The 21,322-nt window shown below is 44.3% G+C and overlaps 1 protein-coding gene across 4 annotated transcripts in view; it reads left to right on the top strand.

Annotated features, from left to right (window-relative positions):
• Window positions 1–21,322, top strand: part of PLB1 (phospholipase B1) — a 112,125-nt gene that overhangs the window by 24,894 nt on the left and 65,909 nt on the right. For all 4 annotated transcript variants that reach the window (XM_079969160.1, XM_079969159.1, XM_079969158.1 and 1 more), the window contains 8 exons: window positions 1,168–1,254; window positions 8,423–8,491; window positions 11,421–11,501; window positions 11,711–11,777; window positions 13,757–13,815; window positions 15,233–15,306; window positions 17,201–17,244; window positions 18,949–19,057. In XM_079969160.1, the coding sequence (XP_079825286.1) occupies window positions 1,168–1,254; window positions 8,423–8,491; window positions 11,421–11,501; window positions 11,711–11,777; window positions 13,757–13,815; window positions 15,233–15,306; window positions 17,201–17,244; window positions 18,949–19,057 (590 nt within the window). The remainder of the gene's footprint in view (window positions 1–1,167; window positions 1,255–8,422; window positions 8,492–11,420; window positions 11,502–11,710; window positions 11,778–13,756; window positions 13,816–15,232; window positions 15,307–17,200; window positions 17,245–18,948; window positions 19,058–21,322) is intronic.

Raw genomic sequence — 21,322 nt, 5'->3', positions numbered from 1 at the left:
TATTTCCCTCTTTTGTTACTTTGACATTCTTTGAATACAAGAAGTTATTTTGTATTGTACAGCCCTTCTGTAAACTACAGCCCTTCTTTTTGTGAGAGCTTATAAAGTATTGAAAACAAGACTGCTAACTCCCAGGTGCCATGTTGTCAAATATTTGCTGGGTCGCAAGTGAATAATCATGACATGTGACTATTGGCGATGATGACAAAGGCTGATGTGAGATGGAGTCCAACAACATAGACCGATTGCCATTCTCAGTGGCATTTGCAGAGCAGCGCAGGTCCGGGAAGGCCAGGGTGGGTGGGCAAAACCCTCCTGTGCGAACAGCTGACCGCTTCATCAGCCTCAGCTGGTCACGATGGGTTTGGGATGGAGCAGGAAATTTGAAATTCAGTTGTGACCAACCTAAAAGGTAAAGGTGGTGATTGGACCTGGGCACACCTGGCTTCAGTCAGATCTGTGGCCAGTCCCTTTAAATCAACTACACTCAGAGGCAGCAGGGCAGTCAGTCTTCAGACATCCCACCTACCCTTCCCATATATTTGGCCCTGCCTGATGGCAAGTGGGCAGCACATGTACTATGGAACTAATTGGTCATCAGATTTGGGACCAGGGAGGAATTTGCCTGCAGACCAGTTAGGCCAATCTGAGGTTTTTGCCCACCTCATAACAATTGTCACAACTTGCTGGTGAAAGAAGGCATTGGGTTGGATCCTTAGTCTAAACAAGGGAGATGGGGGTGGGAACGAGCCCTACCCCCTTTTCAGGATCAAGTATCAGGGTACCCCGGTAAAGGGGTCCAGGGGGAAGGATTCTGTCTGAATGCCCCGATGGGGGCTAACGGCCCATAGAACTTCCCAAATGGTGTCCTGGAGGGATCACTCCATTTGTTGTGTGTCATGGTGGGATCCTTAACCCAGGATCGACTAGCAGTTGGGTTGGTTGATTCAGGATACATACCCAGTGCATAAGCCAAAACCTACTTACATCTGTAATCAATAAAGTTATGGCCCCAATTTGATTCCAAGATTCGTCATGTCATTTTTGTCTGCTTCCCGACCCCAGTAACCCCAGGTTCACTGGACATGGGCCCACAGCTAGAGGGAACGGGCAATGAATTCAAAACTGTTCTGTAATATTCTCACCAGAATTTTTTTTCTCTTCCAGGGCAGGCAAGATAATGACTATTCCGCAAAAAAGACTTCCGTGAAAAACAAATTTGCTGTTCTCGGAGTTGGACTATGGAACAATATGGTAAGAGGCACCAGAGACATTGGGATTGCTCAATAGGTTGCAGAGCATGGCTGTATGACCACACTGGCCCATGGGGGGGTCTACCGTTGGAGAGGGTATTATTGCTTTAACAGTACCGTGAAGGAATCAGGGCAACAATGAGAGGATGAAATTAGCTGGCAACTGCTTCTTTCACTGAGAAGAGCAAAGCTGAAATATCCAATGCCAAATAACACTTTCCTTTCCAGTTGCAAGTTTTGAGTTTAGCACCCTCCTTTCCCAGGATATTCCATTCCTCTACATCCCTACCAACACGCACACTAATTTCCCACCTCAGCTGACAGTTAGCATTCTGTGGACACTGAATAGGCTCAATCTTTACTGGACTGCTTTTGGCCCTTCCCTTCTTAAGGTATTTTGTTGCTGTTTTGCTTATCCCTGCCTCCCGGTCCTCCTGTAAAACTCTGGGTCAGGCATGCTATCCAAGACATGGACTCCTCAGAAGGCTGTAAAGAACTTTGTCGGCTCTGTGATCAGATTGACTATTTGTCTTTCTGTCATGGCTGCATCTTGCTTTTCCTGAGAAGAGGCACAAGGTAGATCACAAGGGTGTGTATCCCATTTCTTATCTTCATGGTGATGATCCTCTGAGATAGCGATTAGGCAAAGGTAACTCAGAGAGATTCGTGACAAAGCAGGAATTTGAACCCAGGTTCTCCCAGCCCCAAGTCTGATGTTCAATCTGCAACATCACCATTAACAGCCATTCATTTATTTCTGCCCATTTCTGAGGTTCAGGCATGGGTGCCATAGCTTATGCTCTTCCTCCATGGTTGGGGGGCATCAAAGCTTCTGAATACCAGTTGCTGGAGACTGCAGGAGAGGAGAGTGCTCTCGCATTCAGGTCCTGCACAGGTCACCAAAGGAGAGGATACCCTATCCCCACCCCCCCAAAAAAGCCCAATGAAGAATGAGTATGCTCAATGGCAATGAGATACTGACTGACTGTTGGGGGAGGGGTGGAATAAAAAACTGGTTGGGAAGGAAGAATGGAATAGAGCAAGGTTTCCCAAACTTGGATCTCCAACTGTTTTTGGACTACAACTCCAATCATCCCTGACCACCGGTCCTGCTAGCTATGGAGTGTCCTGGAGGATAGCAGAAGCACTCTGCACCAGTTCTAAAGGATCTTCATTGGCTCCCAGTACATTTCTGAGCACAGTTCAAAGTGTTGGTGCTGACCTTTAAAGCCCTAAATGGCCTCAGCCCAGTATACCCCCATTGCTCAGCCCGGACACTGAGATCCGGCACTAAGCACCTTCTGGTGGTTCCCTCACTGTGAGAAGTGAGGTTACAGGGAATCAGGCAGAGGGCCTTCTTGGGAGTGGCGACTGCCCTGTGGAACACCCTCCCATCAGGTGTCAAAGGAATAAACAACTATTTGACATTTAGAAGACATCTGAAATCAGCCCTGTATACGAAAGTTTTTAATGTTTGGTGTTTTATTGTGTTTTTAATACTTTGTTGGGAGCTGCCCAGTGTGGCTGGGACAGCATATAAATAATGTTGTTGCTGTTGTTGTTGTTGGTGGTGGTGGTGGTGTTGCTATGGGTCCCACTTGTAGACTATAACATCCAAAGTACTGCGGGAACATTCTCACCTTCTTCCTGTTCCCATTGTTCAAGACCACGTCCTGCACAGAACAACAGACGGGGAAAAAATTAATTGGAGGGTGGGTGGGTTGGTGTGTAGGTGTGTTGGAGCCTTGCTAAATTGGAAGGACCCCCTGGTGCAGTGGAAAGTGCTGTTTGCCCTGTTATGAAACAACTGAAAGCATTGGATGTACGTGGGCATCTATCCTGGAAAGAGGAAGCAAAACCATGTGATACAGCCATTAGCGGCACCTACAGCTAAAGCCCCAGGATGATCATTGTCAGGGGTTCAGGAGCAGAAGCACAGGGAAGAGGGGAGATGGAGAGCGAAGGGGAAGAATCTGAGGGCAGCGTAGGAGAAGATGACAGTGGCCCGAGAGATTCCATGAGCCTCTCCAGCGAATCGGAAGATTCACAGAAGGGGGCGCCGGTGGCCAGGGCAAGGGGGGTCCCAAGGGGGACACCCCAGAAGCAAGGGGCCAGCGGGGACTCCCAGAGCAGCAGTTGGAAATCAGGACCAGCTTCCCCACCGGAGCATAGTGAGGGGGAAGAGTCACAGGTATCGGGAGTAGCGTCTCCCCCAGCAGGGAGAGGAGAGGAGTCAGGGCTGACCACGCCTCCATCGGAGAGTCAGGCAACAGAGGGGAGGTCAGATCCGGCCAGTATCCCGGAAGAGGGAAGCAGTGACAGAAGTAGTGTAACGGTCAGGAGGAAGGTCACTGGGTTGGCGCGAGAGGCAAGTTCAAATGTACAGGAGCGCGGGACAGCAGAGAGTGAGGATTGGGAACCGGGTCCTAAAGCCCGCCGGAGGGAGGGGGAGGAGCTAAGCGACTCAGCGTCTGAGGAGTCCAGAAAGGGGAATGCCCCAGCGGGCAGGAGGACCCAGAGGAGGAGAGAGCAGCGGAAAAGGTGGAGCAGGGCTAGGATCTTAAACTGGTGTCATAGGGGAGGAGACTCAGACGGGACTTCGCCGATCTAGGGTTTAAGACGTAGGGCTGCACGCTGTGGCTTTGAAATGGAAACTGAACTTCAATAAAGACTTTTGTACATTACGACAGCCTAGCGTTGGTCCTCTGTGAGCTGGGACCTAGAGGCAGCTCTGACAATCATCAACTCCTATTTGCATACAGTTTACTCTAGTGCCATGGGCATTTTGCCCGGTTGGCCAAGAGATAAAGACTGGAATCAAGGTTGCAACCTTAGATGAAAAGAACTGCTTGCAGTTATCTTGATCTTCCTCTCATTTATAAACACCTGCAAGGATAACGTCAAAGTTCTTGTCTCAGCCCTCCTTTTATTGCAGGTTGGATGCCCTGATAAGATACAGGAGTGGGTTCTCCTCCTGGGTTATTTGGTTTGCATTTGATTTCTTTAATCAGGAAGGGGGATTGTGAGCTGATCATGCCTGAATTCTAATTTAAAGTTAGTTATGCAGATTGATAGACACGGCAAACAAGTGGCTGACTTTCTCTCTTGTGTTTTAGCCTTGAAATATCAGCCACTGTTCAGCTGAGCAGAGAAACTTGGATTAACCCTTTCCCCCAAAAAATGCTGTGGGTGCCCCCTTTCCAATGGTGGAGGAAGGAGGGTGTGTGGTGTGTGGTCTGCCCCAGGTGTCATCACTGAGGGGTGTGTGTGACAAAAAGAGGTTTTTTTAATGAAAAAAATTGCACTCATAAAACTTTTTAGGAGTGACGTGGTGGCTTAGGTGCCTGCAGGTTCTGTGCTGCCTGAAACTTCTGCCTACTGCCTCTCCCTCAGCCGCCCTACAGCCGAGGGGCAGAGAGGCTCCAAGCGTCGGAGAGGCTCGCCCCGCCCCCACAGGTGAATCGCCCCGCCCGCAGCTGCAGGAATCACCTCCGCACGAGGCACTGAAGAGGCTAGCTACGCCACTGCCCCTTTCCCCTGTCTTTTTCTTAAAGAGCCTTGCAACTGTGTGCATGTGTGCAGAAGACCATTTACCGAATGGTCACTTCTCACCAGGGTTCATGTTACCACTTGGCAATCTAGCCGTCTTCCAAGGAGGATGAATGCAGCCTTCTCCTTCCAAAGACCTCCAAAATCCACTATTTGGCAGGATGATGCTGTTGACTGACTTAAGAGGGGATGGTTACATGGAAAGGTAGCACTTTGTAACCAACCCTCCCTTATAAGCTACCCTACCTTTATTATTTTGATGCCCTATGAGCTCTTTGTATCCTTTGTATCCTTTTTGAAAATTACACTAATATTAGTAGCACCCTAGCATGAAAACGTAAGGTTTCCTTTACCAGGGCTGAAGGCCACCTTTCATATTTGCATGTAACACTAAACCATATTATGGCTTTGTGTGAACAAGCAAGCAAGCTGGTTGCACGAAGGGGAAATCATAGTCGATTCATTCCTCCCCTACTCCTGCTGTTGTTGTGCTGCTGGGACCTAAGCCATGGTTTGGCTTAGCATTATTCCCAAGCCAGACTCATGGTTTGTCTCCGCCAAACAAACAATGAGTGGTAAGCCAAGAACAATGCTTGCTTACTCTGTGTGGTTTGTCTGGAGCAAGACAAGCCATGAGCCTGGGATGTAATGTCAAGCCAAACAGATTTTCTCAAGCATGGTTGCTTGTTTAGGAGGAGTTTGGGTCTTCTACAGAGTTTTAGTGCCCACACTTTTAAAGAAACAAAGAGCCACTTCGCTGCCAACATCTTGGCTCTCGTGCTTCCAGGAGAAGTTAACAGAGGTTTGCATTAAGTTATTTCCCCTGGGTAATTTCTTTATCACTAATCTCTGTTGGATGGTTGGCTGCAATCTGTGCAAGGTCAGATGACATGCAAGATACTGTCAGTATTTAAAAAGCACAGGGCGAGTTTATCTGATCGCCATCTCTGACAAGGAGACTCTATTGCTCCCATCAGAACAGCATAACAAAGCCCACAAGCTAATGCAAAACTACCTCGGCCCATCAGAATGAGAACTAGTGTAACATAAAGGTCAAGAACTTTAAATAAGGTGACTTACGGCAATGAATGCTTTTCACGTTTGCACAACTGGTGTTTTAGCTGTGTTTTAAAAGGTCCATTTGATCAATGCTTTGCAAATTATCTGCACTGCTGATTCCCATCTTTGAAGTCTTGGTCTCTCTTGTCTTATTGGACTGGCAATGAGCCATACATTGATAACAGCACTACTCCTGGGGAAGCTGCCAGATCCTGGAGCAGCTTGGACTTGGGTGTCATTCTGCTAAGTCAGGGGTGGGAAATCTGTGACCCTCCAAATGTTGTTGCACTACAAATCCAGTCAACCCTGGCCATCACGCAGTCAGCAGAGAGCAGATCTCTGCCTTTGACTTATTCAAACCCTTGCACATGGTTGTACACAAATGTATTCAGAAGCTTATTTGCATACTGCAGTCATCACCACCGGATGTTTAATGCAGACAGTCTGATTATTTCTTAAAATGTATCTTTCATTTTTATTTAGAGAAAGAGTTAAGTTATAGTGATTTGGGAAGATGAATTCTATGCATACTGATGCTATTCTGTATGAATTACTGAAACAGTAATTGGGAGAAAGCCTGCTTATATTCAAGGGCTGTGCAGGTGGCTGGGACAGTGTAGTTGGCTTATTTTAGACTCTGGGCTTAATTGTTTTGTGGGGCCTTCCTCTCTAGACGGGAACACTTCATTAAGTTCATATTGTAAGCCATTCTTTGGTAGAGTTTCTGAGAAACTGAATCCTTGATTTAGACCTTCTGCAGAGTATAAATGAATTTGCTCTCCACCATAAAAATGAGTCTCAAAGCTTTGCTGCAGAACAGTCTTAAAATTGTTAAAATTAAATGTTACAAAATACAAATCAACTCATTGCTCTTAAACAGCAAACAGTGTGGTTCCAGTCTTCTTTTTAGTCTTTAATACAGTTCAGTAAACTTTCCTCTCTCTGGTCCCAGAAAGAGAGTTTATACATATACAAGCATATTGCTTGTTCAGGATTGCTGAGCTGCGCTTCTGCTGCTGATGGCTCCAGCACTAATATTCTGAGTTTTCAGGTTTCATCTTCCTGTTGTGAGAGATCTCTGCTTGGGTTCCTGGGATGAGTCATCAATTAGCCTTTAGCACTCCCCTTGCTGCATTTGCTATAGTTAAACCTTCTGCCTAATGCAAACCGCTGTGCATAGCATTTTAAATATGTAAAATTTAATGCATATTAAACAGCCCTTGCATCAGGAGCCTTCCTGCTCATTTTGCTCATTGGGCTCCTGTCCTATAGTCCTGCTAATATGGCATCAGGGAGGCACTATTCTCTAGAAGATCCTCAAAGTACCACTCTCCATTTCATTTCAGAACAATCAGTGCCCCACAACTCATATTTTCCCAGCCAGAGCCCCTTCCCCTGCTTCGTTCTCTTACAGGGCACATGGAAGGGCCTGTAATCAAGCAAAGCACTGGGCTGGTAGCACCACCCTCCAGCAAACAACAATAGCAAGATGCATTTTTCCTTGTGGGCAGCATTATAGTTTGAGCTGGTTGCGGCTGGCATGGAAGTGCTTAGTGATTGCTTTTCTCTTGGCCTGAGCAATTTAGATATCAGTCATCTCAGCAGGGTTTTGAGATGTTTTCTGTACCTGGCTGTAAAGACATTGTCCCTCTGGATGTGCCCCCATTTAATATAGTTAAGATTTCATCAATGCTACAAACATGCCCCTGCCAGATGGTGCCCAGTGCTACTCATGTCTCAAAGGAAGATGGAAAAAGCTTTAGTGACCCACAAGACATGATTCAGTTTTTTTGCAAGCCCCTTTTAGAAATTAGCCTATGCTTTTGTTTTAAAAGGAAAAAGTTTTTCTCTGGTGTGGCTGAATCTTTGTTCCTTAATTATTTAAGTATTTTTTATTTAAGTATAGTATAGTAGTTTTAATCTTAAACTTGTGGAAATGACTGCCGGTATTAACAGCTTGCAAATGCATCATTTTAATTGGCTATCCATTCATTTTCAGTTTCATGAAATTTTCATTTGCCCATGAGGTCTTATTTCTCAATTTTCAGTTTTTCTTCATTATATCCCTGTTCTATTCTCAATCATTATTTTGTGTGCCAGCCAAGCATGCACTTTTCACTTTTTTAACGTATCGATTCCCTAAATCTACAACGCTCCTCACAGCTCCATGATGTTAGCTTCCTTGAATCAAAGACAAAAAGTTGAGAAAAGTTGGAAAGCAAAACTCTTAGGGCAACTTCGAATGGTCATCCATTGCTGGAAGTGATCTGTTCTTTGTCTGGTTTTGCCTTCTGACTGACATGCTAGTTTTCTAAATGCAAGGAGTGGCTGGTTTTTGTTTTTGTTTTTAATTTTTTTTGGGGGGTGGCATTTTGTTGCCTGCATGAGCCGTCATCTACAGTCTCAAGGGCTTTAGTCAAGAAATAGGTTTACCTCCTCATCAGATGTAGTGGTAATTACTTTGAATTAGAACTTGCAGGTCTAGCCTACAAGAGGCTAAAATGCACCTTTTGAACTGATCTGCTGCCTGAGCCTCACAGTGCTCACATCTTGTCTTCCAGCTGTTACCAGATGGACAGAAGCAGCCCTATTATCTTGCAGAGATGCCCGAGGTGCGATGTCCTTCTCAGGTAGGAGCAGTTTTCTTTTATACATGCATTTTTGCATTTTATCTGTGTGTGTCCCCCCCCCCCCATCCCCAAGGGACCTCTTTCTCTAACAAATGCAATCCCCTTCTCAAGTCTTCTCAACCATTTCTAAATATTGCAGAATCACAGACTTCCTACCTCCAAAATGCCCATTTGACCGACATATTTTAATATCACTGCAGTAGAGGCACAGCTAATAAACTGTGGCTATTAGTCATGATGGCTGCATGATGACACCTCACTTTCAGAGACAGTATAATACGGAATGCCAATCACTGGATGGCAACAGCCGGAGAGGGCCATTCCCTTAATCCCCTGGTTGCAGGTTGGTGGGTTCTTGAAGCAGTTGGTTGTCCACTGTGGGAGCAGAATGGACCTTTAATTGGCAGACCTTTGTGTCAGTTTGCATTTCTTAGTGCAGAAAGTATTGATCTGATGTGTAGAGATCTTTTCTATTCTACTTAATTCAAGAGGGTTCTGGAAGCTTCTCAGTGTGAAAGAAACAAGCAGGAGGTTCATGATGTTTGGCTTATTCCTTCAGAGAAGTTGAGCACAGCTCGCTTAAAGTGGTTCTCTTATCTCTTTCCGTCAAGGTCATGCTGGCTATAAAAATAGGCTAGAAGGAGCCTGGGTTTCACTCTCTCTTTCTATCTCTTTTCCTTCCGGTGTAGTGTTCTGTATATAGTGTTAAGGTTTAGACTTGCTGTAAGTATTGTAAGTTTAAGTTAAGTCTGCTGCAACTGGATTTCTTATGGACAGTGCCAATCCTGAACGTATTGGATTTGTGACCATATGCTCATTTGCCTTCAGTAGCAGCAAAGCTCTGTTGGATAGAAGACAATTGCCTCCGGTCTATTTTTTGGGAATCCTGCAACTTGCTTTAAGATTTTACTCTGCTAACTGTATGTTGGAATCTGCTCTGGATCAATATTGAGTAGAATTTCATGACACTTTGATCTGATCCGGCAAAGTTCTTCTGATGTTCTTCTGAACCTGGCGAGAAGACTATACATTAAAAAAATAATCTTCCTTTATGAGCACCTTTACAGGAGATAAAGGCATTCCTCAAGAGTAGCCTGAGTGCCTTCACATTAGTAGTACTCAAGACATTTTGCTTGTCTGCACTGCATCAATCCTGAATGATGTTCATACTGTACTGGTAATGAGAGGAGAGAGACATTTCAAAATCAAATGTACTTTTCAGCCAATGTAAATTTTTCATTTAACGTTGTTCAGAAAGGGGAAATGAAAAAAGAGATTCAAAGGTCATTTGTGAAAATGGCTTTAGAGATGCCATTTCTCCCAGAAAAGAAAAATGCCATCATTGCTCATTTGCATTTATAATTATTCCTCTTTATGATTTATTTCTAGAATGCCTGCTCTAACTAGGTGCTATACATAAATCAATATGCAAGACATAGAAGGGAAGGCACGAGCTAGCAAGAGGCCTTCCCACTCAGAAAATTTCCAGACATCATGGCAATTTATCAGTGACCACCCATTCACACATAGTGTTGTATTCAAAGCAGTGTTAACTAAATTATTCCATCAGTGCAATGATTTCTTCCTGTGCATGGAACATTCTCCCCACCCCCACTCCATCCCTACACCCTTTAACTCTGTTCTGGGTTTCCCCCAAATGCTTCAGGACAAATTTAGAGATGCAATTATTTAGTTGAAAATTGCCCTTGTGTACTCAAGAGAATTCTGACTGAACTTGTCTGGACTGCGTGAAGTTGGAGAAGACAAAGGGAATGTTGCAGGATATCAAACCTGCACAATGATCATTTACAAAAAACCCCAAACAAACCCCTGTTGTTTAGATTATCTGGCAGCACACAAAGCAATGTGATATTTATTAAAAATTAGTGCTGACCCTTCTGAATTTTAACCAAGTTATGGCAAATAAAATTCATCCAGTTTCACGCATAAGGGGTGGGTGGGGAATTTCTTGTGTGGGTAAGATGGCTTTACTTGAGTTTTATCTGCTAAAGTAATTTCTTTATCATAGATAGATAGATGATAGATAGATAGATAGATAGATAGATAGATAGATGATAGATGATAGATAGATAGATAGATGGATAGATAGATAGATAGATGATAGATAGATGATGATGATGATGATAGATAGATAGATAGATAGATAGATAGAGATAGATAGATAGATAGATAGATAGATAGATAGATAGATAGATGATAGATAGATAGATATAGCTAGATAGCTAGATAGCTAGATGATAGATGATAGATAGATAGATAGATGATAGATAGATGATAGATATAGATAGATAGATAGATAGATAGATGATAGATAGATAGATAGATAGATAGATAGATAGATAGGCACACACACAGAGAGAGGGGGTGGTGGTTAATTAGTGTGATTCTATCTTGTATTTTTATCTTGTGAATTGCCCTGAGATCTTCAGGTGAAGGTCAGTATTTAAACAAACAAACAAAGCCTTCACCAACCAGGTGCTCTCCCGATGTTTTGTACAGCAACTATCAGTCCCAGCCAGCTGTAGTCCAAAGCATCTGGAAGGCACCAGGTTGGTGAAAGTTTCTCTCTGTCTTTGCCATGCTAAAGCACATGTGCCCTTCTTCATAGAGCAGGTGTGGGGAATCTTTAGTTCTCTAGATGTTGCTGAACTACATCAGTCCCAATGGCCAGGAATCATGGGAGTTGAGGTTCAGCAACAACTGGAGGGCCAAAGGTTCACCCTACCTGTCTTAGAGTCTGGCAGTCCATAAGCAGGCCATGGCCTCTGGAGATTAGAATGGTCCCTTTAAATCCAGAATTTGAAATGATTAACTCTGGTTGCTGAATCTGCCCTTCTGACTTCAACCATGGTGCGAAATGATGATTCCCCTCCCCGCCCTAATTGTTTTCATCACCTTGTCTCTGCAGGAGAACCCATACTTCTTCACATTCAAGAATAGCAACTACTCATCTTTCCCTGTGGAGCCACGAACCAAAACAATATCTCAAGTAGGGAAAGCTCCAACTGCATAATATTTTATTATTGCTTGCCTTTGGGTGGAGAAGACTGGGCATTTGACATAAGAACATTGTCTATCCCTTGCAGTTATTTTCTAGGGGGTGATGCTCTTTCTCTAGTCTGTTGAAGAAGTATGCATTTCTTTCTACTGGAACTGCTAAAGGCCATTTGTAACGTATTGTTCTCTGTCCTTTGTCAGCAAAGGAGCTTTGGGACGGACATTCCATGTACTGACCGCAACCCCTCAGACACAATTCCTGCCTCAGGTACAGATTTTTATCTCTGAATTTGCTCAATCATCATAGGTCCTGTCTTACCATAGCTGTCATTTTTTTAAGGGAAATTCCCCTAATCCGAATAGGATTCCTCACAAGAAAAGGGAAAAGTTGACAGCTATGTGTCTTATGTAGCTAATAGCTGGTTAATTGCCAATGTTGAAATAAGATTCAGCTAGTAGTTTGGTTCGATTCTGCTGTCTTGTCTTTTGCCTCAGGCAGCAAAATATATTGGGCCCTCCTAGCTACTTCAGAGGACTATTGCAAGGAGATAATATGATAACACCCCTCCAATGCCTGCCTTACGCTCATTGGGTAAAGTGGAAGATGACTGTGATTTTTTTTAATTGGTCAAGGTTGTTAATTTCATTTACAAGTGGGAACATCTCTGGGATGAGTGGGAGAAAATGATGGCATAGTAAGCCTTGGGAGGTATACTCTGCAAGATTCCAGGCAGAAGCTACCTTAGATATCAGGGATTGAACCCACTGGACCTTCTACATGAAAACCTGGTGGTCTGTCACTGAATAATGGCTCTTCCATCATGGCTAGGGACTGGGAACACGTGGGCATGGAATTTAGGAAGCTGTGGTACTGTAGTTCAGTGTTATCTAAACTGCTTGGCTGTGGCTCTCTGGGATTTCAAGCAGGTGCCTTTCCCAACCTTACCTGTAGATGCTGGAAATCAAACCAGAAACCTTCTGCGTGCAACCACTGAACTATAGCCCTTCCTCAAAGAACCTTGGTTACAGTCCTGTTTGGGGATAATCCACAGCCAGTATAGAATCTGCAATCTATTTTCTGAATAGTCTAAAAGCGGTACAATGGTGATTCCAGGGTCACTGGAATGTGGTCCTCCATTCATTCTCCAGTTGACTTATGTGCTTTTCATAGTGTGAATTATTGGCTTGGTATTAAAGAGTTTTCTCCTTGCTCACATGCAAACCCAATTTTCCTAAAGCCCAGTTTTTCAAAACTACGAAGTGTGCATCTTTGGGGGAATAAAAGTTTCCTTCTTATAACATCAAAGCACTAGCATAGTTGACTTAACCCCCCTCCAAGTTCTTTGGCAATGCTTCAGAAAAGTATTGCTAACCAAAGAAAGGATTATGAGCACATAGGAATGCAGGTGCTCAAGGCATTCTGCAAACAATGTTGTGGAAACTTGGTTACAGAGCAGCCTATAAGGCCTGAAATAAGTATTGTGGCTATCGTCCCAATAGTTTGGTTTAAGGGACTTGCACATTTGAGCTGTAACAGAGTATGGCAATGCCAGTCTTTGAGGGGCATCCTGGCCTTCATCTAAAATGACCCTACAACACTTGAGACTCATCAGACCACTGCTGGGAACCCTCAGGCCTGTGGGTCAAATGTGGGCCTCTGGACTTCTCTATCTGGCCTTTGAAATTCTCTTCAGGCCAGGCTGCTTACTGGCCCTACATTGCACCCCAAACATTTTTGCCTGGCTGAAATGTGGCCTTGAATTCTTCTAAAGCTTGTCTGGCTGGAGAACAGAGAGGGCTGTGTGAGTGTGAATGGAAACAGCACAGTGTACAAAGGGGAAAAGAAACCACATTAATGCTGTTGCCTCTCGCTCCACCCACCACCAACGTGTGGCCCTCAGAAACTTGCCCAGAAAGAAATGTGGCCCTCTCTGGGTGAAAATTATTCCCCACTGCTGACTGAAGATTGTCAGATACCAGTTCCTTGGATTTTATTTCAGCATAATAATTTTGTGGGAGAAAAATCCTAGCTTCTAGGGAAGAATAGTTGCAAGAGAATTAGGTATTCTGGTAAGTATCACATATTTGCCTCCGGGGACTAACAAGAGTTACGGCAATTTGGCAGAATATGAGTTTTAAATAAGATCTCAAGTTCTTTCAATTTCTTCTGAAGAAATATGTTCCGAATGTCAAAGATCTTCTTAAGAGTCCCATCACTCTCTCTCTCTCTCCCTTTCTTTTTTATAGTTCATAACTTGAGGCCAGCAGACATTAAAGTTATAGGCGCCCTTGGGGACTCAATAACTGTAAGTGCAGATCACCAAAATGTGCTCTATTAAAATGAGTGGTGTCAAAGCTGTTTCTGAATTCTGATCTGAAAAAGGAGGGATCTTCATGGCGAACTGAATTTCCCATTCTTTCTTCCGCTTTGTTCCCATTATGCTGCAGTCTTAATCTGGGATTGCCACCTCCATGGGCCATTGCGCATTTGCAAATGCTAATCGATACAAATGTATATATATATTTCAAACATTTTCCTACCACATGTCGACATTTCTTTGCAGAGGAGAACTTGACTAAAGGCCATTTTAAACATGTGACTTCTAACCTGAAAATCCCTTACTTGTGGAAGCTCCATGAAGGTGCTATAATTTGGGGGGGGGGGTGTCTTACCACATATGCAGTGCCTATGTGCTAGCAATGTACCATATTTTTTGCCCTATAGGACGTACCTTTTCCCCTCCAAAAATGAAGGGGAAATGTGTGTGCGTCCTATGGGGCGAATACAGGCTTTCGCTGAAGCCTGGAGAGCGAGAGGGGTCAGTGCCCACCGACCCCTCTCGCTCTCCAGGCTTCAGGAAGCTCTGCGCAACCCTCGGGAGCCCAGCGCCAAGCCGCGCCAGGCTCCGGAGGGTTGCGCAGAGCTGCCTGCGCTCCTGGGCTCCGTGCAGCTCTGCGCAACCCTCGGGAGTCCGGCGCCAAGCCGCGCTGGGCTCCCAAAGGTTGCACAGAGCTGCCTGCATTCCGAAGCCTGGGGCACACTGAAGAGTGCGCCCGGGCTTCGCGCAGCTCTCCGCAAGCCTGGGGAGACCGGCGCGGCTCCCTAGGCTTGCAGATAGCAGGCTGTTCTGGGGGCTGGGGTCGGGGGTTCCCCTGCGCTCGGGCTTCCCCCGCGCCAGCTCCGTGCCTGGGGGGGAAATAATTTTTTTTTGTTTATTCCCCCCCCCCCCAAAAAAAAGTAGGTGCGTCCTATAGGGCAGTGCGTCCTATGGGGCGAAAAATACGGTATAACTCAGTCAACAGCAATAACAAATTAATGTTATTTCTATCCCCCCCCTTCATAACCCTATGTTGCTTTGTTGCAATATGCTATGTTATTTATTGCTTCTGTACCCATCAGTATTCTTGAAATAAGTATTAATGGAAGGGCAATTATTGGTTTATTATTCTTTGATCAGCAACCATCAGTTTATGGATTTTAAATTTAGCCCTGGCCAATGACAGTCCTCCACTGCTTGCTTATCCCCATGATAAGGTAGACAGGATGCCAATGCTATTTTTAGGCAGAACTAAAATACTGTCAAGGTTCCTCAGAGTGAAAGTGGGGGATAATTCCAGGGGGAGTCATCTAAAGTGGCTTCTTTCCAACCATCCCATTCCAAATCAGTGAGCAACTTATTCTAAAAGGACTTTCCCAAACCCCTTTGTCCTCTTTGATATCAGGCAGGAAATGGAGCGGGTTCTTCACCAAACAATGTCCTAGATGTTCTGACACAGTATCGAGGCCTTTCATGGAGGTGAGTGCCACAAATCAAAATCTTTAGATATTCTGCAGTCTGTTCTTATTCTTTTCTTTTTGCTGGCTTTCGAAACCAATTCCAGTCTCCTCCTTGCTGACCTCAATTGCTACTTCAGAGGCATCTTGAGGTTGGCACTCTTAAAACTTGCACAAGCTGTAACTAGAGTCATGGCTCTGGCAGATGTGGCCTCAGGCTTCTCTGATGATATAGGAGTCTTCCTCTTGTTTATGCATGGCTTTGTCTTTTTTCAAGTTCCTGTGGATTGACTTATCTATTTCTTCAAATTAACGAAAGTACCTTTTTCTACAAATGTTCTGACTTTTCATATTCCCATCTTATTCATTTTTCGCTACAATGAGGACAAGTACTTGAAAGCAGCATTCAAATGGAGTGCGATGAGGCGACTAGAAATAGGATATACGCGTGAGAAACCTTGTGTCTCTAGATAATTTATTTTCTATCTTCTTACACAATATTAGTCACAAGCAGATAGCAGTTCCTTTCTTCCCTGTACAAAACTCGGGTGAATGGTGAAAGTAACAGTCCATTTACTGGTTCTATTAAACATGCTAGCTCAATTTGCCTGTAGCATACATTGCCTACTACCAAGGAATATTTGACTGGCAAGCACAAGAAACAGGGCCTTTTCAGTGGTTGCCCCATGCCTATGAACTCTTTTCCTAGATCATTGCATAAGGTTCCTCTACTGATGACTTTTAAATGAGTAGTAAAGAGTTATTATTTTTCTCTTTTGCCGGTGTTTTACTTTGCTATTTTTGCTGCATATATAATTTTAGTCTCCTAGTGTTGCTTTTAACTGCTGCTAAATCAGTAGGCACCAACATTTGTAACACATACTAATATAGGCTTGCTATATGTCTGGATTTCCCTGGACATTACTGGGATTTCAAAGGCGGAATTGACCTCCAAAGGGGGGGGGGATTTCTGAAAGGCAGCGTTTTGTCTTGGATCTTTCGGGGTGTCCTGGTTTTTACTTTTTGAAATATGGCAACCCTATACTAATATATGTCACACAGTCAAAAATCAGAAATGACAGACTAAGGACAGTCCTGCTTATTTGTCACTATTACAGTGAAAGCTTCTGACTTCAATTGCATTCAGACTCGGCATATATGGATATATTTGATGATTGCTTACTGGTGCATGTACATAAATGAAACTAATGCATAGAGTCTTCAAGAGGAATATTCTTAGGCCAAATTATAACTACCCCCTCCCCATTTATTAAATTGCAAGTCTATAACAGAAATCAAAACACAGCACATCAACCATGCATTGTTGTTTTTTAGCTGCTTGATACCCCTGTTGGCATTTTGCTGTTCTGGGCTGGCCGCAAAACCAGGACATTTACTATCATAGGGACTCTGCTCATTATATAGTTAACACAAGTTTCACAGGCATGTGGAGCTGTTATAAAACCCCACAATACCTATGAACAAAGACAACAGTGCAGTGTGTGGGCATATCATTAGCAATAAAGCCTCTGCCATATCATAGGCTCTGCAACCTGAGTTATTAACCATAGTCTTGAGAAGGATCCTGTGAATGGACTGGAAGCATTACAAAGACTTAGGAGGTAGGCAGCTGGTGATTACTGCCATAGATAGATAGATAGATAGATAGATAGATAGATAGATAGATAGATAGATAGATTGCCTTATAGAATACCATTGGGAGCCCCATTTCAATGCATGATACAAGTAAAATAAATAAAACAAACATTCAAACCAGCAGTTCAAGAAAGCGATAGCTGAGGATCGGAAACATCACCAGGGGGCACTCTGTGACTTGTTCCAAGCAAATCTTCTCTAACTTTGTTTGCTTTCTCCTCCCTCCCCTCCCTGCACACTCCCCCCCCCCAATTCTGCAGTGTTGGTGGAAATGAAAACATAAGCACAGTCACAACATTAGCAAGTAAGTGCCCATTTCCCTAAGGTTAGTGCATTTGTGAAGCTCTTTCATAATTTATGGAGCAAACTTGAGGAAATGTTCAGCAGGCTTGACAGACTTAAACCTCTTTGTATTCAGCATCCCAGACTGATGGGGGTGGAGGAGGGGCGGGGAAAGCCACCTCACAGCCAACACTGTAATTTGCTGTGCATGACTTAACAGTGTGTGTTTTATAATTTCCCAGGGTCTTAGTTGCTTCGAAATTCTCTGTGACTTTATATATATATATATATATATATATATATATATATATGTGTGTGTGTGTGTGTGTGTGTGTGTGTGTGTACCATAATTATTATTCAGCTCCTTGTGCAAGTTTTTATGGGGAAAAGAAAGGTGTCTTGGAACTCTTTTACAGGCAACCAATGGACACCAAACCACAGGCAGCTCATGGAACCAAGCAGTTACTTTAGTTGGGGGGGGGGGAAGCACTTACAGAACAGAGTGAAAGGCAGGGGCAGCCCTTCTCCCCCTCCCTCCACAGTGGCCTTTTGCCGAATCTCATTGATGCTTTTGACAGTGGAGATCCAGATGCCTCTGGAAGCTAAAACAGGGTGCTATGATGACAGCCATCTCCCATTGTTTACCCCAACACCTGACATTCATATTGCTTTTAAGCATATGTTTTTTATGTTGAGAACATAAGAGGAGACATAAAACATAAAAGAACATAAACAAGAACAGCATCCTGTTCTCACACTAGGTTCCTCTGGGAAGCCTGCAATGGGGCTTCAGACCACGTTCAGATGAATGTAGTTAGAAGCCTCCACAAGATCAATAGTCCTGCATAAACTATCATCACTACTACTACTACTATCATTTATTAATACCCCTTCCCATCTGATTGGGTATTAAAGTTTTGGATGGTGTAGAGACTTACAACAGTGTTTGTCCAAACATGCTTAGAAGAAAAGTTCAGGGCAGTGCAAAAGAGACATTGAGGGTGAAGTTTGTAGTTGTTGTTATTACATCCATCCATCCATCCATACATACATGAAACATCACTCCTCCAACATGTTCCCTTCCCAACACGTTGCTTGGATGTCTAAATTCATCCACAGAGCCACAGGTGTTCCATTTTGCTGTCGTGACTAATGGCTATGCTACATATTTGTCTCATGCCTTTTATGACCATCTAAGGCCACCCTTAGGGACCCTGTAGGGACGCGGGTGGCACTGTGGGTAAACCTCAGCGCCTAGGACTTGCCGATTGCATGGTTAGTGGTTCGAATCACCGCAGCGGGGTGCGCTCCCGTTGCTCGGTCCCAGCGCCTGCCAACCTAGCAGTTCGAAAGCACCCCTGAATGCAAGTAGATAAATAGGGACCGCTTACTAGCGGGAAGGTAAATGGCGTTTCCATGTGCGGCTCTGGCTCGCCAGAGTAGCTTCGTCACGCTGGCCACGTGACCCAGAAGTGTCTGCGGACAGCGCTGGCTCCCGGCCTCTAGAGTGAGATGAGTGCACAACCCTAGAGTCTGTCAAGACTGGCCCGTACAGGCAGGGGTACCTTTACCTTTAAGGCCACCCTAAATTAATGCTGTCAGGTGAAAAGGTGTTGCCTTTTGTTTGTCTTGAACCAGCTGCCGACCATTATTAGAAAACAGAAATATCTATGCTATTCATTCATCGTTTGGTACACCTCTATGATATCCCACCTTTCTTTTTCAGATATTCTTCGTGAGTTCAACCCTTCTCTGTTAGGCTATTCCAGTGGCAAAGGAAGCCAGAGCACATCTAATGCCTACCTGAACCAGGCTGTGGCAGGAGCCCGTGCAGAGTAAGACTAGATGTTGGGCATGTTTGTTTGTCTGTGCAGACCTGTCTGTTGCAGATGTGTTAAGCCTTTTTAGCATTTATCTGTAATGGTACTGTTGCAGAATGATAATTGGGAAGAAAAAAAGAAAATGCACTATCCTTTTATCCTGAGATGCTAAATCCTATTTTGAGAGAAGTTGATCAGTGACTGAAAGAGCATTATCTCCACATTCTGAGGCCTCATCCATCCTGTCATTTAATGTGGTACAGCTTCCTATACCTCCACTGATTCTCCATTGTCCATATGGTATTCTCCTACAAATTGCTCCTTTCTCACGTGTTTCCCTCCTTCAGTCCAGGTTTTCAGACACCAGGGAGAGGGTATGAGGAAATCCACATTGAGGGAGGGCAAAGTATGGGAAGGCAGTGATTTGGAGAATGTCATATGGACAACAGAGAAATGGGAAGTGGCACAAGAAGCTTACTATCCACATTAAACTGCCTTGAATCCCAACTTGGGAGAAAGGTGGGATATAAATACATCAAAGAAATAAAGAAAACAAAATGGCAGTGTGGGTGAACCCTCACTTCTCCACAAGTTAAGTCGAGTCTCTGATTATTTATCTCGTTCCTACTCCTGTCAAAAAAAAGGAAAAGGTTTCAGCAAGGCTGTCCTCCTTGGTTATTGGGTGACTGGAGTAAATGGAGCAAATAATCACACATCATTTAGGCACTTTCTCCAAGATGCTGGCAAAGGCTCTTTGACCACATCCCAACTCCAGTGTGAACAGAAACAGGAGCTCCATCAGAGAGTTCCCCCCTTCAGGACCTCAGCTATGCATGAGACACTTGCAAATGGGAATGAGCAGCTGAAAAACTCTGGCTGAGTTTTCTGTTTCTGCTTTCTCACTGAAAGTTGCATCTTCAACAATGTTTGTTGAGTAGATATCCAACTGGAAATGAAAATGTGAGGTGTTTCTCTTAGAGCTGCAATGCTTAGCTGATTAATTGGTGAGAGCAACTGGTGAAAACATTTTTTTATCCTCCCACCCAAAAAAAAAAGTTGCCCGGATTTAACCAGACAGCAGATTGTAAATCAAATCCTACATTCAACTCAAGTGCTTTAAAAAACAGCAACGGCAAGCATTTTGGTGGTACCCAATGGAGTGAATCTGCCCTCACGCCTTCCTAAATCTGTTGTGGGTTTCCCCCTAACCCTTCCGAGTTGATTTGGGGAGGGGCATGGGGGGAAAGGAGAGGAAGGGGAAGTTCTGTTGTGCAAATAGTGCATCTACTTTGCGGGATACCACTTATTTCCTCCTGCAGGACAACTGCAGTAACACACGTGCGCATCATCAAAAAACAAGGGATGCATGCTTTCCCCACTTTCGAACAATGATGTTTTCCTCATTTGCAGATTTAACAGATCAATATAAATGGGTTAAAAATCATTGGGAGTATGTGATTTCTGGTGCAGCGGCAGCTCTGACTCATCCCCATATCAATTAGCCCTGTGTGAATGTGGCCCTTCATGTCAGAAGTGGACCTCCCCACTTCTGATAATCCCCCCCCCCCCCGTAGCCACTTGAACCTTCCGCACAGAGATGCTCTTTTTCTGCAGAGTTAAATGTTATCTAGGGGTGGCAACATTTGAACTCGCCCTAGGTTGATTTGTCTCGAGTGTTTCTAAACGTATGTAGTCATGCACAGTTTGGTTTCTTTCTGACAAGGTGCTTGGCTCTTCTCCAGTGCTTCCACCCACAGAAAATAAGAGCCCCCTCTCACCTTGGAAAAACAGGGAATCCTTGTATGTCAGTCACAGTTTGTACCATATGCATTGATGCCACATAATAACAGTAATTTCACCGAGGTGATAGCACACAATAACAGAGCGCTGAGCTGATCACTCCAGCAGTTATCACCACCACCGTTGCTTTTTGAAAGTCATTATCTCTGCCGGCAGAATCCTTGCAGCTATCTGTTCCACTGGCACACAATATCATTCACACATCAAGGGTTTAGCTCCCTCCCTCCATCCCTGTGAAGGGAGATTATTAAGTAACAAAGCTGTCCATCCTGAACAGGCTGCACACTCCCTTCCCTTGACCTGCTTCATTGCAACCCTTCAGGATAGAATCGTAGAGTCAGAATCCAACCACCGGCAATGCAGGAATCTCAACTAAAGCACCCAGTGCAACTTTGCACTGTGGCAAACATAGCAAAAACGGATAACTCACTGCTGGGTTATCCATTACAAGGGCCAGCTCCAGGTTTGGGGGAGAGCCCT

The sequence above is a fragment of the Podarcis cretensis genome (assembly GCF_951804945.1).
Source record: "Podarcis cretensis genome assembly, chromosome: 3".
NCBI lineage: Eukaryota > Metazoa > Chordata > Lepidosauria > Squamata > Lacertidae > Podarcis > Podarcis cretensis.
Note: the sequence above shows the minus strand (reverse complement) of the source record. Positions and strands in the feature narration are given on the sequence as shown.